Genomic DNA, 14,187 nt, shown 5'->3' on the forward strand with positions numbered 1-14,187 from the left:
ACCTCACTGTGGCCTGGCAGGACCTGAAGGGGCCACAAGGAAGGCGGGGAGAGACAATTCCCAAGGGATGGAGTGCCAGGGCACGGGGAATGGGCTCAGACTGTCGGGGAGGGGGTTTAGATGGGATTTTGGAGATAAATTCTTCCCTGTGACGGTGGGGAGGCCCTGGAATGGATTTCTCAAAGAACCCTGGGCTGCTCCGTCTCAGAAAGTGCCCAAGGCCAGGTTGGACAGGGCTTGGAGCAGTCTGGGATAGTGGAAGGTGTCCCTGTGTGGAACAGAATGAGTTTTAAGGTCTTCTCCAACCCAAACCATCCAGTGATTCCATGACCGGACATCTCACACGGCTGCCGAGTTAGAGACCCATTTAAGGACAGGATGAAGAAATCCACAACAAAAGAAATCATTCATGCAATGCAGATTCTTTATTGTGGATGAAAAAGGTCACAAGCAGCGAGAGACAAACCAGCGCAGCAACAACGCACTGGAAACACAAAAATCCTAAAGCAGCAGCGAGGCCCAAGGCAGGGCTCCAGCCCAGAGATTCCCCTTGCCAGGGCGGGCCGGGGGCCTCGGAGCCGGGCAGAGCAGGGCAGAGCCTCAGCCGAGGCTCAGCACAGCTGGCTGGGATGGCAGAGAGGGGGCAGCTTCAGGAGGCAGCGCTGGGAGCCCCAAAGGCGCCGGCCGAGGCTCTGTGGGGTCACCGTGCAGGTGACAGGGACCCCGCAGCTCCCGGGGCTGCTGGGCCGGCCCTGAGCAGGGGCTGCAGCTTCATCCTGGCTCAGGCGGCAGAAGACACGAGGGGCTGCTGCTGGAGCCCGCGGGCGGAGGCAGCTCCGAGCTCCGGGGGGATTTGGGGTTTAGCACGAGCCGCAGCCTCCTCCATAGGACCTGGAACCGCGGCCATAGCCCCCATAGCCCCCACAGCCACCATAACCTCCATAGCCACCACCATAGCCCCCACCATAGCCCCCACAGCCCCCATAGCCCCCATAACCCCCATAGCCCCCGTAGCCACCATAGCCCCCGTGGCCTCCATAGCCCCCATAGCCCCCACGGCCCCCATAGGAGCCACCGGAGCCGCCTCCGACGTAGGGAGCTCCTGCAGAGCCCACGGAGCTGTGCTGCGGGAAGGAGCTGAGGATGGGCCCGGGGAAGGTGACCACCGAGACCGGGGGCTGGATGACCACCGTGGTGTCGGGGCACTGCCTCACGCAGGGCTCGTTGCAGGTGTCAGCCAGAGGGCAAGTGGAGGCCAGCCCACAAGGGGCACACAGGCTGGAGCAGGACATCCTTTGGTTTGGCAGGGAAAGCTGCAAGACAAGGCAGAGCCACGGCTCACGCCAAGGACTCATCCCAAATCCCTGCTGGCTCTCTCCCACCTGCAGCCCCTGCCCCAGGACGTGCTCTGGATCGTGCCAGGCATTCCCAGCTAAAGCCCTGGCACAGCTGAAATGGCTCCTTGGCTCCCCTGCTCCCCTCGCCATCCCCGGCTCTTGCCGGCCCATAGGAATGAAGGAAAACTCCCACATCCCAATCAGCCGGCTCCCACGGGACCTGAGTCCACGGGGAGAGCCCCAACCATCCGAACTCTGCCCTGGGAGGGCTGGAGGAGCACGGGGACAAAGATTCCTTGGGAAATGCCCATCCGAAGATTCCCTGGGAAAGGCACAGGTGAGGAAGGAAGGCTGGAGGGAGGACTCGGACTTACCAGAACGATCAATGAGAAGAGTCAAGTGGAGAGAGCTGGATGGCAACCTGTGGAGCCCTTGGACCTTTTATACAGTCCAGAGTGCCTGAGGCATGGGCCAGGGGGCGGGGGCAAACCCCCAGCTAACCACGGAATCAAGCGGACAAGCCTCATGACACAAACTGGAACGTGGGGCAATTACATCCATCCTAATTGGGACTCGGAACCAATAAAGGTGCCCTGGAGAGCCACCGGGCACCTGCAGGGACAGACGGTGACCAATCACTGCGTGAAAGATCATTCATTGCTGCGGCTGAACTCAGAGCCCCAATAAACCCCGACGTGTCCCTAATCCCCCGCTTTGCTTATGCACGGGAGTTTGGGGCATCACTCAGGAGCGCTTTGAAATGCTGGGCACAGCCAGCGCATTTGTCATTAATCCCTTTTACGAGCTGCTAAATAGGGACGCCGGGAGGAAGAAGCCATCCCACCCACTCCGGGAGCATCCCAAACGCCAGACGTGGCAGCGAAGGTCACAGGACCGCCGAGTCCCAGCGTGGGTCAGGCTGGAAGGGTCATCACCCCGCTGTCCTGAACACGCAGGGTCACCCCACAGGGTTCCCACAGAGGGTTCTTGGAGGGAGATTCCCCAAGAGATGTTCCTGCCTCTGGAGTTCTCAGTCCCCGATTCACCTCATGGTCATGCAAAAAGCAGAGGAGATGGATCCCATGGCAGATGAAGCTTCATCAAGGATCCATTTTGGCACAGATATGGGTGGGACACGGGTGGGATCAGGAATTGGATAAATGAGTAAAGGGGGATGCACAGGAAGGGACAGGGGAGCAGAAAAAGGATCAAGAAACACTCAGACCCATGGCTGGGAGCCGGGAGCTGCCTGAGCCCTCCTGGAGGGCCTGGGTTGCCCAGCTGGCCCCAAGGGCTGGGCCAGGGGGTGTTGGCCGAGCCCCCCAGAGCCAGGCAGGCCCTGGCTGTGACCCAGGACAGGCCCAGCTGGGCACTGCTGGCTCACGGGCACAGCCAGGCTGAGGCTCAGGATGGCAGGGATTGGCATGGACACATCCCAAAGGATTCTCGGGATTCTTTGTCAGCAAAGTGAGGGATCAGGGACAAATCGGGGTTTATTGGGGCTGTGAGCTGAGCTCCAGCAGCATCATATCTGTCATGTAATGATGGGCCATGGCTGTCCCTGTAAGCGCCTCACTCTTGTCCACTCATGTCCAGGCCATTGTCCACAATGGGGGGATGACAGAATTTTCCGGCGTCCCTTCACATTATGAAGCTTGTCAGCGTGAATTCCAAATTACTGGGGAGGGGGGTGTGGGGGGGTCTGCCCCCTCCTCCTGGACAATGCCCCAGGCACTCTGGGGTGTATAAAAGACCTGAGCTCCTTGCAGAGTTCCATCCGCATCCATCCACTTGACTCCTCTCTTCACCAGGGTAAGTGCAGCTCTCCAAAGCCTCCTGGGGATCTCTCTCTGCCTCTCAACACAACTCCTTCTGCACACCATTGCCTCTTCCACTTCTACCTCTTCTGTTTTCCAGAAACCTTTACCTGTCAGAACCATGTCCTGCTCCAGCCTGTGTGCCCCTTGTGGGCTGGCCTCCACTTGCCCTCTGGCTGACACCTGCAACGAGCCCTGCGTGAGGCAGTGCCCCGACACCACGGTGGTCATCCAGCCTCCGGCCTCGGTGGTCACCTTCCCCGGGCCCATCCTGAGCTCCTTCCCGCAGCACAGCTCTGTGGGCTCTGCAGGAGCTCCCTTCGTTGGAGGCGGCTCCGGTGGCTTCGGTGGACGCCGTGGGGGCTACGGAGGCCATGGGGGCTATGGGGGTTATGGAGGCTATGGAGGCTATGGTGGCTATGGGGGCTCTGGGGCCTGGGGATGTTATGGAGGCTCTGGGGGCTATGGAGGCTATGGAGGCTATGGGGGTTATGGTGGTTGTGGGGGCTCTGGGGCCTGGGGATGTTATGGAGGCTCTGGGGGCTATGGAGGTTATGGGGGCAGCTGTGGTGGCTACAGAGGCTGTGGATCTTGCTAAGCCCCAGCCCGAGTGCGACCCCAGCCCCAGCACAGCTCCATGATCACCCCTTGCCCATCCCCGCTCGCCACCGCCTGAAGCAAGGACATCCCTCGGGCCCTGCCGGCCACCAGGCCTGCGACACCACCGGCCTGCCCGGGGCCCAGCTCTGCCGCCTTCGTGCTCTGCTCGGATCCCTTCAGGAATCGCTGCCCGCTCCCAGCACGGACCCAGCTCGGCTCCGGCTCCCGTGGCTCGGCCTGGGCTGCACCGGGCTCTGTCCATGGCCAGGAGATGCGGGGAGCCCTCAGCCTGGGCCCTGCTCTCCTGCTGATCCCCTCCCACCCTCGCACGACAATAAAAACTGGCTTGCATTGCAATGTTCACCCGGCTCTCGTCTCTCTTTGCTCCTCAGCCCCTGTCCCCAGCCCAGGGCCCTTTCCAGGGGGGTTCCAGGCAGCTCCGCTCGCACAAGGCCGAGGAGAAGCCCTGGCACTGATGCCTTGAGAAGGACGACCAACAACAGAGGCTAGACACAGTTCAGAGTAAAGCAGGGATTTATTGAAAGTATGAAGGGAAACACCATGGGCAGAACAGGAGGCTGGCCAGGGCTACACCCAAGATGGACCCAAAAAGGGTCACAAAATGGATGACTGGTCACAAGGGCTGACATTTTTATAAGTTTGGTCCATCTGCATCTTGGGGTTCATTGTCCAATTACAACTTCAGGTTATGAAGTCCCATCCTTGTTTTCTCACTTCAGTCCACCCTTAGTGATGCTTTGGGGCCTGGAACTCCTAACGACTGTCCTTGCAGCAGCGGAACTTCTCACAGCCCCGTGCTCCAAGCCAGATCTTGCTGGCCCTCAGCTGCCCCTGCTCACACTGAATTACAACACCCACATTAAAATAGGATTTAATATATTGGTAATATTGGATTCTTTGCAACTATTGGGATAATATGGATGGAGGATGAAATAATGTTGTCTAAAAATGAACTTAGAAACAAATAGGAAATCCCAGACCCAGCGAGTTCTTGTTGTTCCTTTGGTATTTGGAAGGAATTTTCACACCAATCAATAGAATGGACCTCAGAGGGGTTGGAACTCCAAGCTGCTGCTCCAAGAGCTTTGTGCTCCTTGGGACTGAACCCTGTGGACATTTCATGGTGTGGAGAGGAGACTGGGCAAGATCTGCTTGGCTCTATCTCCTCCCTTCCCAGCTGCCACCACCTCCAGCTGGACAGCCCAGAACCCCTGGGCCATGGGGCGCTCATCCCTGCATTGCCCTGGAGCTTTCAGTGAGTCCAACCACTGGCTGTCCAGCCCAAGAGGTGGTGTCAGGTTTGCTGCTCGGGCTGAGGGTTTGGAAGAGTTCCTGCAAGACCCTTGGAGCAATTCCCCATTGTGAGGGCGGGCTTTGGGAACATCCTGCATTTCCTGCTGCTGGGAGAACACGGGCAGCCGGCTGGGATGTGCTGCCCAGAGCCAGCGGGGTCTGACATCCTCGGCTGGGACACACGGAGCCAGCTGTCCCCAGGCTCCAAGGGCGCTGCCCAGGGGGATTCCAACAGCCCGGCAGACAGCCGGGAGACTGTGGGCAGTGGGCAAAAGGGAGGAGGAAGCAAAACCAGGAGTCAAGGTTGTAATGCAAGACAGCTTTTATTGCAGGGGGAGGGCAGGAGGGGCTTGGCAGAGGAGCAGGGCCATGGCCAAGGGCTTGCCGTGTCCTGGCCCTGGGCAGAAGCGGGTGAGCAGGAGCAGCAGCTCCGGGCGAGTCTCTGGGATCGGGGCACACGGGGCCCCGTGGGGATGCTCAGGCGGGGCAGGGACAAGGCAGAGGTGGTTCCCCAGCTGGCTCGAGGCGTCCAAGGTGCGGAGCCCGGCGATGCCAAAGGGGGTTTCTTCCACACAGCGTCGGGTCGGGATGTGCTGGGGTTTCTCCTGGAGCTCTCTTTGGTCTGAGGCCGCACTCGGGATGGAGCTTAGCAGGGCCCGCAGTTGCCATTGAGGTAGCGGTGGCCACTGCTCCAGCCACCGTAGCCACCGTAGCCACCGTAGCCACCGTAGCCACCGTAGCCACCATAGCCCCCATAGCCTCCACAACCCCAGCCCCCATAGCCCCCACGGCCTCCATAGCCCCAGCCCCCATAGCCACCACGGCCTCCATAGCCCCAGCCCCCATAACCACCATAGCCCCCTCCGTAGCCTCCGTAGCCTCCGTAGCCTCCGTAGCCTCCGTAGCCTCCGTAGCCCCAACCGCCGTAGCCTCCACGGCCTCCAAAGGAGCCACCGGAGCCGGCTCCGACGTAGGGAGCTCCTGCAGAGCCCACAGCACTCTGCTGCGGGAAGGAGCTCAGGATGGGCCCAGGGAAGGTGACCACCGAGGGCGGGGGCTGGATGACCACTGTGGAGTCAGGGCACTGCCTCACACAGGGCTCGTTGCAGGTGTCAGCCAGAGGGGCCGGGGTGGCCACCCCACAGGTGGGGACGCACAGGCTGGAGCAGGACATCCTTCAGACAGTCAGGGAAAGCTGCAAGACAAGGCAGAGCCACGGGCTCATCTCAAACTTCCTCTCCTGGCTCTCTCCCACCTGGAGCTTCTGTCCCACAGCATGCTCTGGATCATCTCAGGCATTCTGAACACAGCTACTGAAATTCCTGCTCAGATCTCTTGCCCTCACGATCCCTGGGTCTTGCAAGCCCATGGGAATGAAGAGAACTTTAACATTCAGTGCAGATGGAAAATCCTCAAGCTCCCAAAAGCCCTCAGTTCATTGGTGTAACACCAACCATCCTAACTCTGCACTAGGAGAGGAAGAGGAGCTTCCAACCAAAGGTTCCTCGAGACCGCCCCAGACAAAGGTTCACTGAGAAAGCCACGGATGGAGAAGGAAAGAGGAGAGAAGGCTTGGACTTACCAAGTTGATAAGGCGAGTCAAGCAGTGGAAGGTGGATAGAGCTCTGTGAAAACTCTGGGCCTTTTATACATCTCCCAAAGGGCCTGGGGCATCAGGAAAGGGAGCGGTGGCAAAAAAACAGGCAATTAGGAATTCAAGCTGACAAGCTTAATCAGAGAGATAATGATGCAATACAATTATACACCACAACATCAGGGAGATTGGTGTGGAAACGTGCCCTGGACCGATGGGAGGCTCTTGCAGGGACAGCAATGGCCCATCATTACATGACAGACACGGTGCTGCTGGAGCTCAGCTCACAGCCCCAATAAACCCTGCCTTGTGCCTGATCCCTTGCTTTGCTGACAAAGAATTCCGAGAATCTTTTGGGATGCGGCCGTGCCCAGCCCTGCCATCCTGAGCATCAGCCTGGCTGTGCCCGTGAGCCAGCAGTGCCCAGCTGGGCCTGTCCTGGGTCACAGCCAGGGCCAGCCTGGCTCTGGGGGGCTTGGCCAACACCCCCTGGCCCAGCCCTCGGAGCCAGCTGGGCAACCCAGGCCCTCCAGGAGGGCTCAGGCAGCTCCCGGCTCCCAACCATGGGGCTGGAGGAGCCACAGGGACCCGGTCCCACTGTTGTCCCACCACTCTCCCGTTGTGTCCCCTCTGTCACAGCTGTCCCGAGCTCTGTCCCACCGCTCTCCCCTTCCCTGTGGCTTTGGGGGTTGTCCACAGGTGCGATCTGCCCCTCTGCTCTATGTGTGGCCATCAAGGGAAACTGGGATGTGGAAATCCCAATGTTCTCCAGAACCTTAGAGGGGACAATTCACTGAGGTGTCAGGGCAGCCCAAAAGCTGGGGATGAACATCTTGTGCTGGCACTGGGAGTTGGTGGGATTTGGAGAACACCCCGAGAGTGGCTTCTCCTTTTGCCCAAGCTGCCGCTGCCTCTGTTTACCAGCCCGTAAAAGGCAGGTAATGACAGGGGTGATGGCTGGGGCAGCGTTTCAAAGAGCTAGTGCAAGATGCCTGGAATTCTTCTCTGTAAGCAAAGTGAGGGATTAGGGACAAATCAGGGTTTATTGGGGCTGTGCGTGCCGCTCCAGCGGCACCATGTCTGTCATGTAATGATGGGCCACAGCTGTCCCTCCCATCACTTCCGTCATGTCCAGGACACGTTTTCACACCTGTGTCCCCACTGTGGGGATGCCGTGGAATTATCTTGCGACATTATCTCTCTGATGAAGCTTGTCAGCGTAAATTCCTAATTACTTGCGTTTTTTGCCACCGCCCCCTGTCCTGAAGCCCCAGGCGCTCTGGGGTGTATAAAAGACCTGAGCTCCTTGCAGAGTTCCATCCGCATCCATCCACTTGACTCGTCTCCTCACCAGGGTAAGCGCAGCTCCCCAAAGCCTCTTGGGGTTCTCTTTCTCTCTCCTTCCATGGAATTCCATCCTCACACCTTCGCTCTCTTCTGGGTGTGTTTTCCAGAAATTTCTGACTGTCTGAAGGATGTCCTGCTCCAGCCTGTGCGTCCCCACCTGTGGGGTGGCCACCCCGGCCCCTCTGGCTGACACCTGCAATGAGCCCTGTGTGAGGCAGTGCCCTGACTCCACAGTGGTCATCCAGCCCCCGCCCTCGGTGGTCACCTTCCCCGGGCCCATCCTCAGCTCCTTCCCGCAGCAGAGTGCTGTGGGCTCTGCAGGAGCTCCCTACGTCGGAGCCGGCTCCGGTGGCTCCTTTGGAAGCCATGGAGGCTACGGCGGTTGGGGCTACGGAGGCTACGGAGGCTACGGAGGCTACGGAGGCTACGGAGGGGGCTATGGTGGTTATGGGGGCTGGGGCTATGGAGGCCGTGGTGGCTATGGGGGCTGGGGCTATGGAGGCCGTGGGGGCTATGGGGGCTGGGGTTGTGGAGGCTATGGGGGCTATGGTGGCTACGGTGGCTACGGTGGCTACGGTGGCTATGGTGGCTACGGTGGCTGGAGCAGCGGCCACCGCTACCTCAATGGCAACTGCGGGCCCTGCTAAGCTCCATCCCGAGTGCGGCCTCAGACCAAAGAGAGCTCCAGGAGAAACCCCGGCACATCCCGACCCGACGCTGTGTGGAAGAAACCCCCTTTGGCATCGCCGGGCTCCGCACCTTGGACGCCTCGAGCCAGCTGGGGAACCACCTCTGCCTTGTCCCTGCCCCGCCTGAGCATCCCCACGGGGCCCCGTGTGCCCCGATCCCAGAGACTCGCCCGGAGCTGCTGCTCCTGCTCACCCGCTTCTGCCCAGGGCCAGAACAAGGCAAGCCCTTGGCCATGGCCCTGCTCTTCTGCCAAGCCCCTCCTGCCCTCCCCCTGCAATAAAAGCTGTCTTGCATTACAACCTTGACTCCTGGTTTTGCTTCCTCCTCCCTTTTGCCCACTGCCCACAGTCTCCCGGCTGTCTGCCGGGCTGTTGGAATCCCCCTGGGCAGCGCCCTTGGAGCCTGGGGACAGCTGGCTCCGTGTGTCCCAGCCGAGGATGTCAGACCCCGCTGGCTCTGGGCAGCACATCCCAGCCAGCTGCCCGTGTTCTCCCAGCAGCAGGAAACGCAGGATGTTCCCAAAGCCCGCCCTCACAATGGGGAATTGCTCCAAGGGTCTTGCAGGAACTCTTCCAAACCCTCAGCCCGAGCAGCAAACCTGACACCACCTCTTGGGCTGGACAGCCAGTGGTTGGACTCACTGAAAGCTCCAGGGCAATGCAGGGATGAGCGCCCCATGGCCCAGGGGTTCTGGGCTGTCCAGCTGGAGGTGGTGGCAGCTGGGAAGGGAGGAGATAGAGCCAAGCAGATCTTGCCCAGTCTCCTCTCCACACCATGAAATGTCCACAGGGTTCAGTGTCAAGGAGCACAAAGCTCTTGGAGCAGCAGCTTGGAGTTCCAACCCCTCTGAGGTCCATTCTATTGATCTGTGTGAAAATTCTTTCCAGATACCAAAGGAACAACAAGAACTCCCTGGGTTTGGGATTTCCTATTTGTTTCTAAGTTCATTTTTAGACAACATTATTTCATCCTCCATTCATATTATCCCAATAGTTGCAAAGAATTCAATATTACCCATATATTAAATCCTATTTTAATGTGGGTGTTGTAATTCAATGTGAGCAGGGGCAGCTAAGGCCCAGCAAGGTCTGGCTTGGAACACGGGGCTGTGAGAAGTTCTGCTGCTGCAAGGACAGTCGTTAGGAGTTCCAGGCCCCAAAGCATCACTAAGGGTGGACTGAAGTGAGAAGACAAGAAGGATGGGACTTCATAACCTGAAGTTGTAATTGGACAATGAACCCCAAGATGCAGATGGAACAAACTTATAAAAATGTCAGCCCTTTTTGGGTCCATCTTGGGTGTAGCCCTGGCCAGCCTCCTGTTCTGCCCATGGTGTTTCCCTTCATACTTTCAATAAATCCCTGCTTTACTCTGAACTGTGTCTAGCCTCTGTTGTAGGTCGGCATTCTCAAGGCATCAGTGCCAGGGCTTCTCCTCGGCCTTGTGCGAGCGGAGCTGCCTGGAACCCCCCTGGAAAGGGCCCTGGGCTGGGGACAGGGGCTGAGGAGCAAAGAGAGACGAGAGCCGGGTGAACATTGCAATGCAAGCCAGTTTTTATTGTCGTGCGAGGGTGGGAGGGGATCAGCAGGAGAGCAGGGCCCAGGCCGAGGGCTCCCCGCGTCTCCTGGCCATGGACAGAGCCCGGTGCAACCCAGGCCGAGCCACGGGAGCCGGAGCCGAGCTGGGTCCGTGCTGGGAGCGGGCAGCGATTCCTGAAGGGATCCGAGCAGAGCACGAAGGCGGCGGAGCTGGGCCCCGGGCAGGCCGGTGGTGTCGCAGGCCTGGTGGCCGGCAGGGCCCGAGGGATGTCCTTGCTTCAGGCGGTGGCGAGCGGGGATGGGCAAGGGGTGATCATGGAGCCGTGCTGGGGCTGGGGTTGCACTCGGGCTGGGGCTTAGCAGGGCCCGCAGCCTCTGTAGCCACCACAGCTGCCCCCATAACCTCCATAGCCCCCAGAGCCTCCATAACATCCCCAGGCCCCAGAGCCCCCACAGCCACCATAGCCACCATAGCCCCCGTAGCCCCCAGAGCCCCCGGAGCCTCCGTAGCCCCCACGGCGTCCACCGAAGCCACCGGAGCCGCCTCCGACGAAGGGAGCTCCTGCAGAGCCCACGGAGCTGTGCTGCGGGAAGGAGCTCAGGATGGGCCCGGGGAAGGTGACCACCGAGGCCGGAGGCTGGATGACCACCGTGGAGTCAGGGCACTGCCTCACACAGGGCTCGTTGCAGGTGTCAGCCAGAGGGCAAGTGGAGGCCAGACAGGAGGGAGAACACAGGCTGGAGCAGGACATGGTTCCGACAGGTAAAGGTTTCTGGAAAAAAGAAGAGGTAGAAGTGGAAGAGGCAATGGTGTGCAGAAGGAGTTGTGTTGAGAGGCAGAGAGAGATCCCCAAGAGGCTTTGGAGAGCTGCACTTACCCTGGTGAAGAGAGGAGTCAAGTGGATGGATGCGGATGGAACTCTGCAAGGAGCTCAGGTCTTTTATACACCCCAGAGTGCCTGGGGCATTGTCCAGGAGGAGGGGGCAGACCCCCCCTCCCAATAATTTGGAATTCACGCTGACAAGCTTCATAATGTGAAGGGACGCCTGAAAATTCTGTCATCCCCCCATTGTGGACAATGGCCTGGACATGAGTGGACAAGAGTGGACAAGAGTGAGGCGCTTACAAGGACAGCTGTGGCTCATCATTACGTGACAGACACGGTGCTGCTGGAGCTCAGCTCACAGCCCCAATAAACCCTGATTTGTCCCTAATCCCTCACTTTGCTTACAGAGAAGAATTCCAGGCATCTTGCACTAGCTCTTTGAAACGCTGCCCCAGCCATCACCCCTGTCATTACCTGCCTTTTACGGGCTGGTAAACAGAGGCAGCGGCAGCTTGGGCAAAAGGAGAAGCCACTCTCGGGGTGTTCTCCAAATCCCACCAACTCCCAGTGCCAGCACAAGATGTTCATCCCCAGCTCTTGGGCAGCCCTGACACCTCAGTGAATTATCCCCTCTAAGGTTCTGGAGAACATTGGGATTTCCACATCCCAGTTTCCCTTGATGGCCACACATAGAGCAGACGGGCAGATCGCACCTGTGGACAACCCCCAAAGCCACAGGGAAGGGGAGAGCGGTGGGACAGAGCTCGGGACAGCTGTGACAGAGGGGACACAACGGGAGAGTGGTGGGACAACAGTGGGACCGGGTCCCTGTGGCTCCTCCAGCCCCATGGCTGGGAGCCGGGAGCTGCCTGAGCCCTCCTGGAGGGCCTGGGTTGCCCAGCTGGCCCCGAGGGCTGGGCCAGGGGGTGTTGGCCGAGCCCCCCAGAGCCAGGCTGGCCCTGGCTGTGACCCAGGGCAGGCCCAGCTGGGCACTGCTGGCTCATGGGCACAGCCAGGCTGAGGCTCAGGATGGCAGGGCTGGGCACGGCCGCATCCCAAAAGATTCTCGGAATTCTTTGTCAGCAAAGCAAGGGATCAGACACAAGGCAGGGTTTATTGGGGCTGTGAGCTGAGCTCCAGCAGCACCGTGTCTGTCATGTAATGATGGGCCATGGCTGTCCCTACAAGAGCCTCCCATCGGTCCAGGACACGTTTCCACACCAATATCTCCAATACGGGAATGACAAGGAACTCTCCACCATCATTACCTTTGTCATTTAATTTCTCTGCTTGAATTACTAATTACTGGGGGTTTGCCCCCGCCCCCTGGCCCATGCCTCAGGCACTCTGGGCTGTATAAAAGGTCCAAGGGCTCCACAGGTTGCCATCCAGCTCTCTCCACTTGACTCTTCTCATTGATCGTTCTGGTAAGTCCGAGTCCTCCCTCCAGCCTTCCTTCCTCACCCGGGCCTTTCCCAGGGAATCTTCGGATGGGCATTTCCCAAGGAATCTTTGTCCCCGTGCTCCTCCAGCCCTCCCAGGGCAGAGTTCGGATGGTTGGGGCTCTCCCCGTGGACTCAGGTCCCGTGGGAGCCGGCTGATTGGGATGTGGGAGTTTTCCTTCATTCCCATGGGCCGGCAAGAGCCGGGGATGGCGAGGGGAGCAGGGGAGCCAAGGAGCCATTTCAGCTGTGCCAGGGCTTTAGCTGGGAATGCCTGGCACGATCCAGAGCACGTCCTGGGGCAGGGGCTGCAGGTGGGAGAGAGCCAGCAGGGATTTGGGATGAGTCCTTGGCGTGAGCCGTGGCTCTGCCTTGTCTTGCAGCTTTCCCTGCCAAACCAAAGGATGTCCTGCTCCAGCCTGTGTGCCCCTTGTGGGCTGGCCTCCACTTGCCCTCTGGCTGACACCTGCAACGAGCCCTGCGTGAGGCAGTGCCCCGACACCACGGTGGTCATCCAGCCCCCGGTCTCGGTGGTCACCTTCCCCGGGCCCATCCTCAGCTCCTTCCCGCAGCACAGCTCCGTGGGCTCTGCAGGAGCTCCCTACGTCGGAGGCGGCTCCGGTGGCTCCTTTGGGGGCCGTGGGGGCTATGGGGGCTATGGAGGCCACGGGGGCTATGGTGGCTACGGGGGCTATGGGGGTTATGGGGGCTATGGGGGCTGTGGGGGCTATGGTGGGGGCTATGGTGGTGGCTATGGAGGTTATGGTGGCTGTGGGGGCTATGGGGGCTATGGCCGCGGTTCCAGGTCCTATGGAGGAGGCTGCGGCTCGTGCTAAACCCCAAATCCCCCCGGAGCTCGGAGCTGCCTCCGCCCGCGGGCTCCAGCAGCAGCCCCTCGTGTCTTCTGCCGCCTGAGCCAGGATGAAGCTGCAGCCCCTGCTCAGGGCCGGCCCAGCAGCCCCGGGAGCTGCGGGGTCCCTGTCACCTGCACGGTGACCCCACAGAGCCTCGGCCGGCGCCTTTGGGGCTCCCAGCGCTGCCTCCTGAAGCTGCCCCCTCTCTGCCATCCCAGCCAGCTGTGCTGAGCCTCGGCTGAGGCTCTGCCCTGCTCTGCCCGGCTCCGAGGCCCCCGGCCCGCCCTGGCAAGGGGAATCTCTGGGCTGGAGCCCTGCCTTGGGCCTCGCTGCTGCCTTAGGATTTTTGTGTTTCCAGTGCGTTGTTGCTGCGCTGGTTTGTCTCTCGCTGCTTGTGACCTTTTTCATGCACAATAAAGAATCTGCATTGCTGCAATCCCTTGGATTTCTGGTTGGTTTTTGTGGGTTGGCTTCTCTGATTTTGCGTGCTGAGCTGGGAGATGTTCGTGTGACCCCAGAATCATTCCAAGCCCAACATCCAGTTTTTCACCTAACCCCTCTGTGTCACTCAGCCCCGAGCTCTGAGTGCCATGTCCTGTTATTCCTTGGACAATTCCAGAGGTGGGGACTCCCAACCTCCCTGGGCAGCCCCCGCCAGTCCCGACCACCCTTCCCAGCAGGAAATTCTTCCCTGGATGAAGCTCAAACCACAGCTTTTATCATTCGGTGGCACATGAATGACCAGGGCTCCTGAGAGTTCCAGCAGCTTGTGTTGCATCAGAGAAAGGATGGGAATTAGTCATTATCCCTACTCTGAGCGACAGGTT

General features: G+C 59.7%; 5 protein-coding genes across 28 annotated transcripts; 2 read left to right on the forward strand and 3 right to left on the reverse strand.

Moving 5' to 3' along the window:
- Nucleotides 1-524: 524 nt before the first annotated feature.
- LOC111939521 (claw keratin-like) lies at nt 525-1,292 on the reverse strand. Of its 2 annotated transcripts, XM_086866085.1 has the most exons (2): nt 980-1,292; nt 525-937 (listed from the first exon to the last, which is right to left on the reverse strand). In XM_086866085.1, exons 1-2 carry the CDS (start codon nt 1,290-1,292, stop codon nt 861-863), a joined length of 390 nt encoding a protein of 129 aa, XP_086722211.1. In that variant the 3' UTR covers nt 525-860. The 2 variants fall into 2 exon arrangements, with proteins under 2 accessions (XP_086722211.1, XP_023797562.2); XM_023941794.2 differs by having other exon boundaries at nt 525-1,292.
- A 4,422-nt stretch (nt 1,293-5,714) lies between these two features.
- Nucleotides 5,715-6,242, reverse strand: LOC111939519 (claw keratin-like). Of its 11 annotated transcripts, none has more exons than XM_086865975.1 (2): nt 5,999-6,242; nt 5,715-5,860 (listed from the first exon to the last, which is right to left on the reverse strand). In XM_086865975.1, the coding sequence occupies exons 1-2, from the start codon at nt 6,240-6,242 to the stop codon at nt 5,715-5,717; spliced, it is 390 nt and encodes a 129-aa protein (XP_086722101.1). The 11 variants fall into 11 exon arrangements, with proteins under 11 accessions (XP_086722101.1, XP_086722102.1, XP_086722096.1 ...); XM_086865976.1 differs by having other exon boundaries at nt 5,715-5,827; nt 5,990-6,242; XM_086865970.1 differs by having other exon boundaries at nt 5,715-5,893; nt 5,990-6,242.
- A 1,895-nt stretch (nt 6,243-8,137) lies between these two features.
- Nucleotides 8,138-8,656, forward strand: LOC111939585 (claw keratin-like). 12 transcript variants are annotated; one of them, XM_023941867.1, is made up of 2 exons: nt 8,138-8,453; nt 8,544-8,656. In XM_023941867.1, exons 1-2 carry the CDS (start codon nt 8,138-8,140, stop codon nt 8,654-8,656), a joined length of 429 nt encoding a protein of 142 aa, XP_023797635.1. The 12 variants fall into 12 exon arrangements, with proteins under 12 accessions (XP_023797635.1, XP_023797636.1, XP_086722084.1 ...); XM_023941868.1 differs by having other exon boundaries at nt 8,138-8,450; XM_086865958.1 differs by having other exon boundaries at nt 8,138-8,432; nt 8,478-8,656.
- Nucleotides 8,657-10,303: 1,647 nt separating this feature from the next.
- On the reverse strand, nt 10,304-11,381 carry LOC111945960 (claw keratin-like). The gene has a single exon (XM_023948580.2). It carries the CDS (start codon nt 10,987-10,989, stop codon nt 10,594-10,596), a length of 396 nt encoding a protein of 131 aa, XP_023804348.2. The 5' UTR covers nt 10,990-11,381; the 3' UTR covers nt 10,304-10,593.
- Nucleotides 11,382-12,910: 1,529 nt separating this feature from the next.
- Nucleotides 12,911-13,760, forward strand: LOC147648859 (claw keratin-like). 2 transcript variants are annotated; one of them, XM_086866088.1, is made up of 2 exons: nt 12,911-13,223; nt 13,266-13,760. In XM_086866088.1, the coding sequence occupies exons 1-2, from the start codon at nt 12,911-12,913 to the stop codon at nt 13,340-13,342; spliced, it is 390 nt and encodes a 129-aa protein (XP_086722214.1). In that variant the 3' UTR covers nt 13,343-13,760. The 2 variants fall into 2 exon arrangements, with proteins under 2 accessions (XP_086722214.1, XP_086722212.1); XM_086866086.1 differs by having other exon boundaries at nt 12,911-13,760.
- Nucleotides 13,761-14,187: the final 427 nt, after the last annotated feature.

This window comes from Cyanistes caeruleus, chromosome 30 (assembly GCF_971803275.1).
Source record: "Cyanistes caeruleus chromosome 30, bCyaCae1.hap1.1, whole genome shotgun sequence".
NCBI classification, from domain to species: domain Eukaryota; kingdom Metazoa; phylum Chordata; class Aves; order Passeriformes; family Paridae; genus Cyanistes; species Cyanistes caeruleus.

Bases quoted from the DNA above. Each gene is read 5' to 3' on its own strand.
- LOC147648859 (XM_086866086.1), top strand. From the start codon at position 12,911: ATGTCCTGCTCCAGCCTGTGTGCCCCTTGTGGGCTGGCCTCCACTTGC.
- LOC111945960 (XM_023948580.2), bottom strand. From the start codon at position 10,989: ATGTCCTGCTCCAGCCTGTGTTCTCCCTCCTGTCTGGCCTCCACTTGC.
- LOC111939585 (XM_023941866.1), top strand. From the start codon at position 8,138: ATGTCCTGCTCCAGCCTGTGCGTCCCCACCTGTGGGGTGGCCACCCCG.
- LOC111939521 (XM_023941794.2), bottom strand. From the start codon at position 1,292: ATGTCCTGCTCCAGCCTGTGTGCCCCTTGTGGGCTGGCCTCCACTTGC.
- LOC111939519 (XM_086865966.1), bottom strand. From the start codon at position 6,242: ATGTCCTGCTCCAGCCTGTGCGTCCCCACCTGTGGGGTGGCCACCCCG.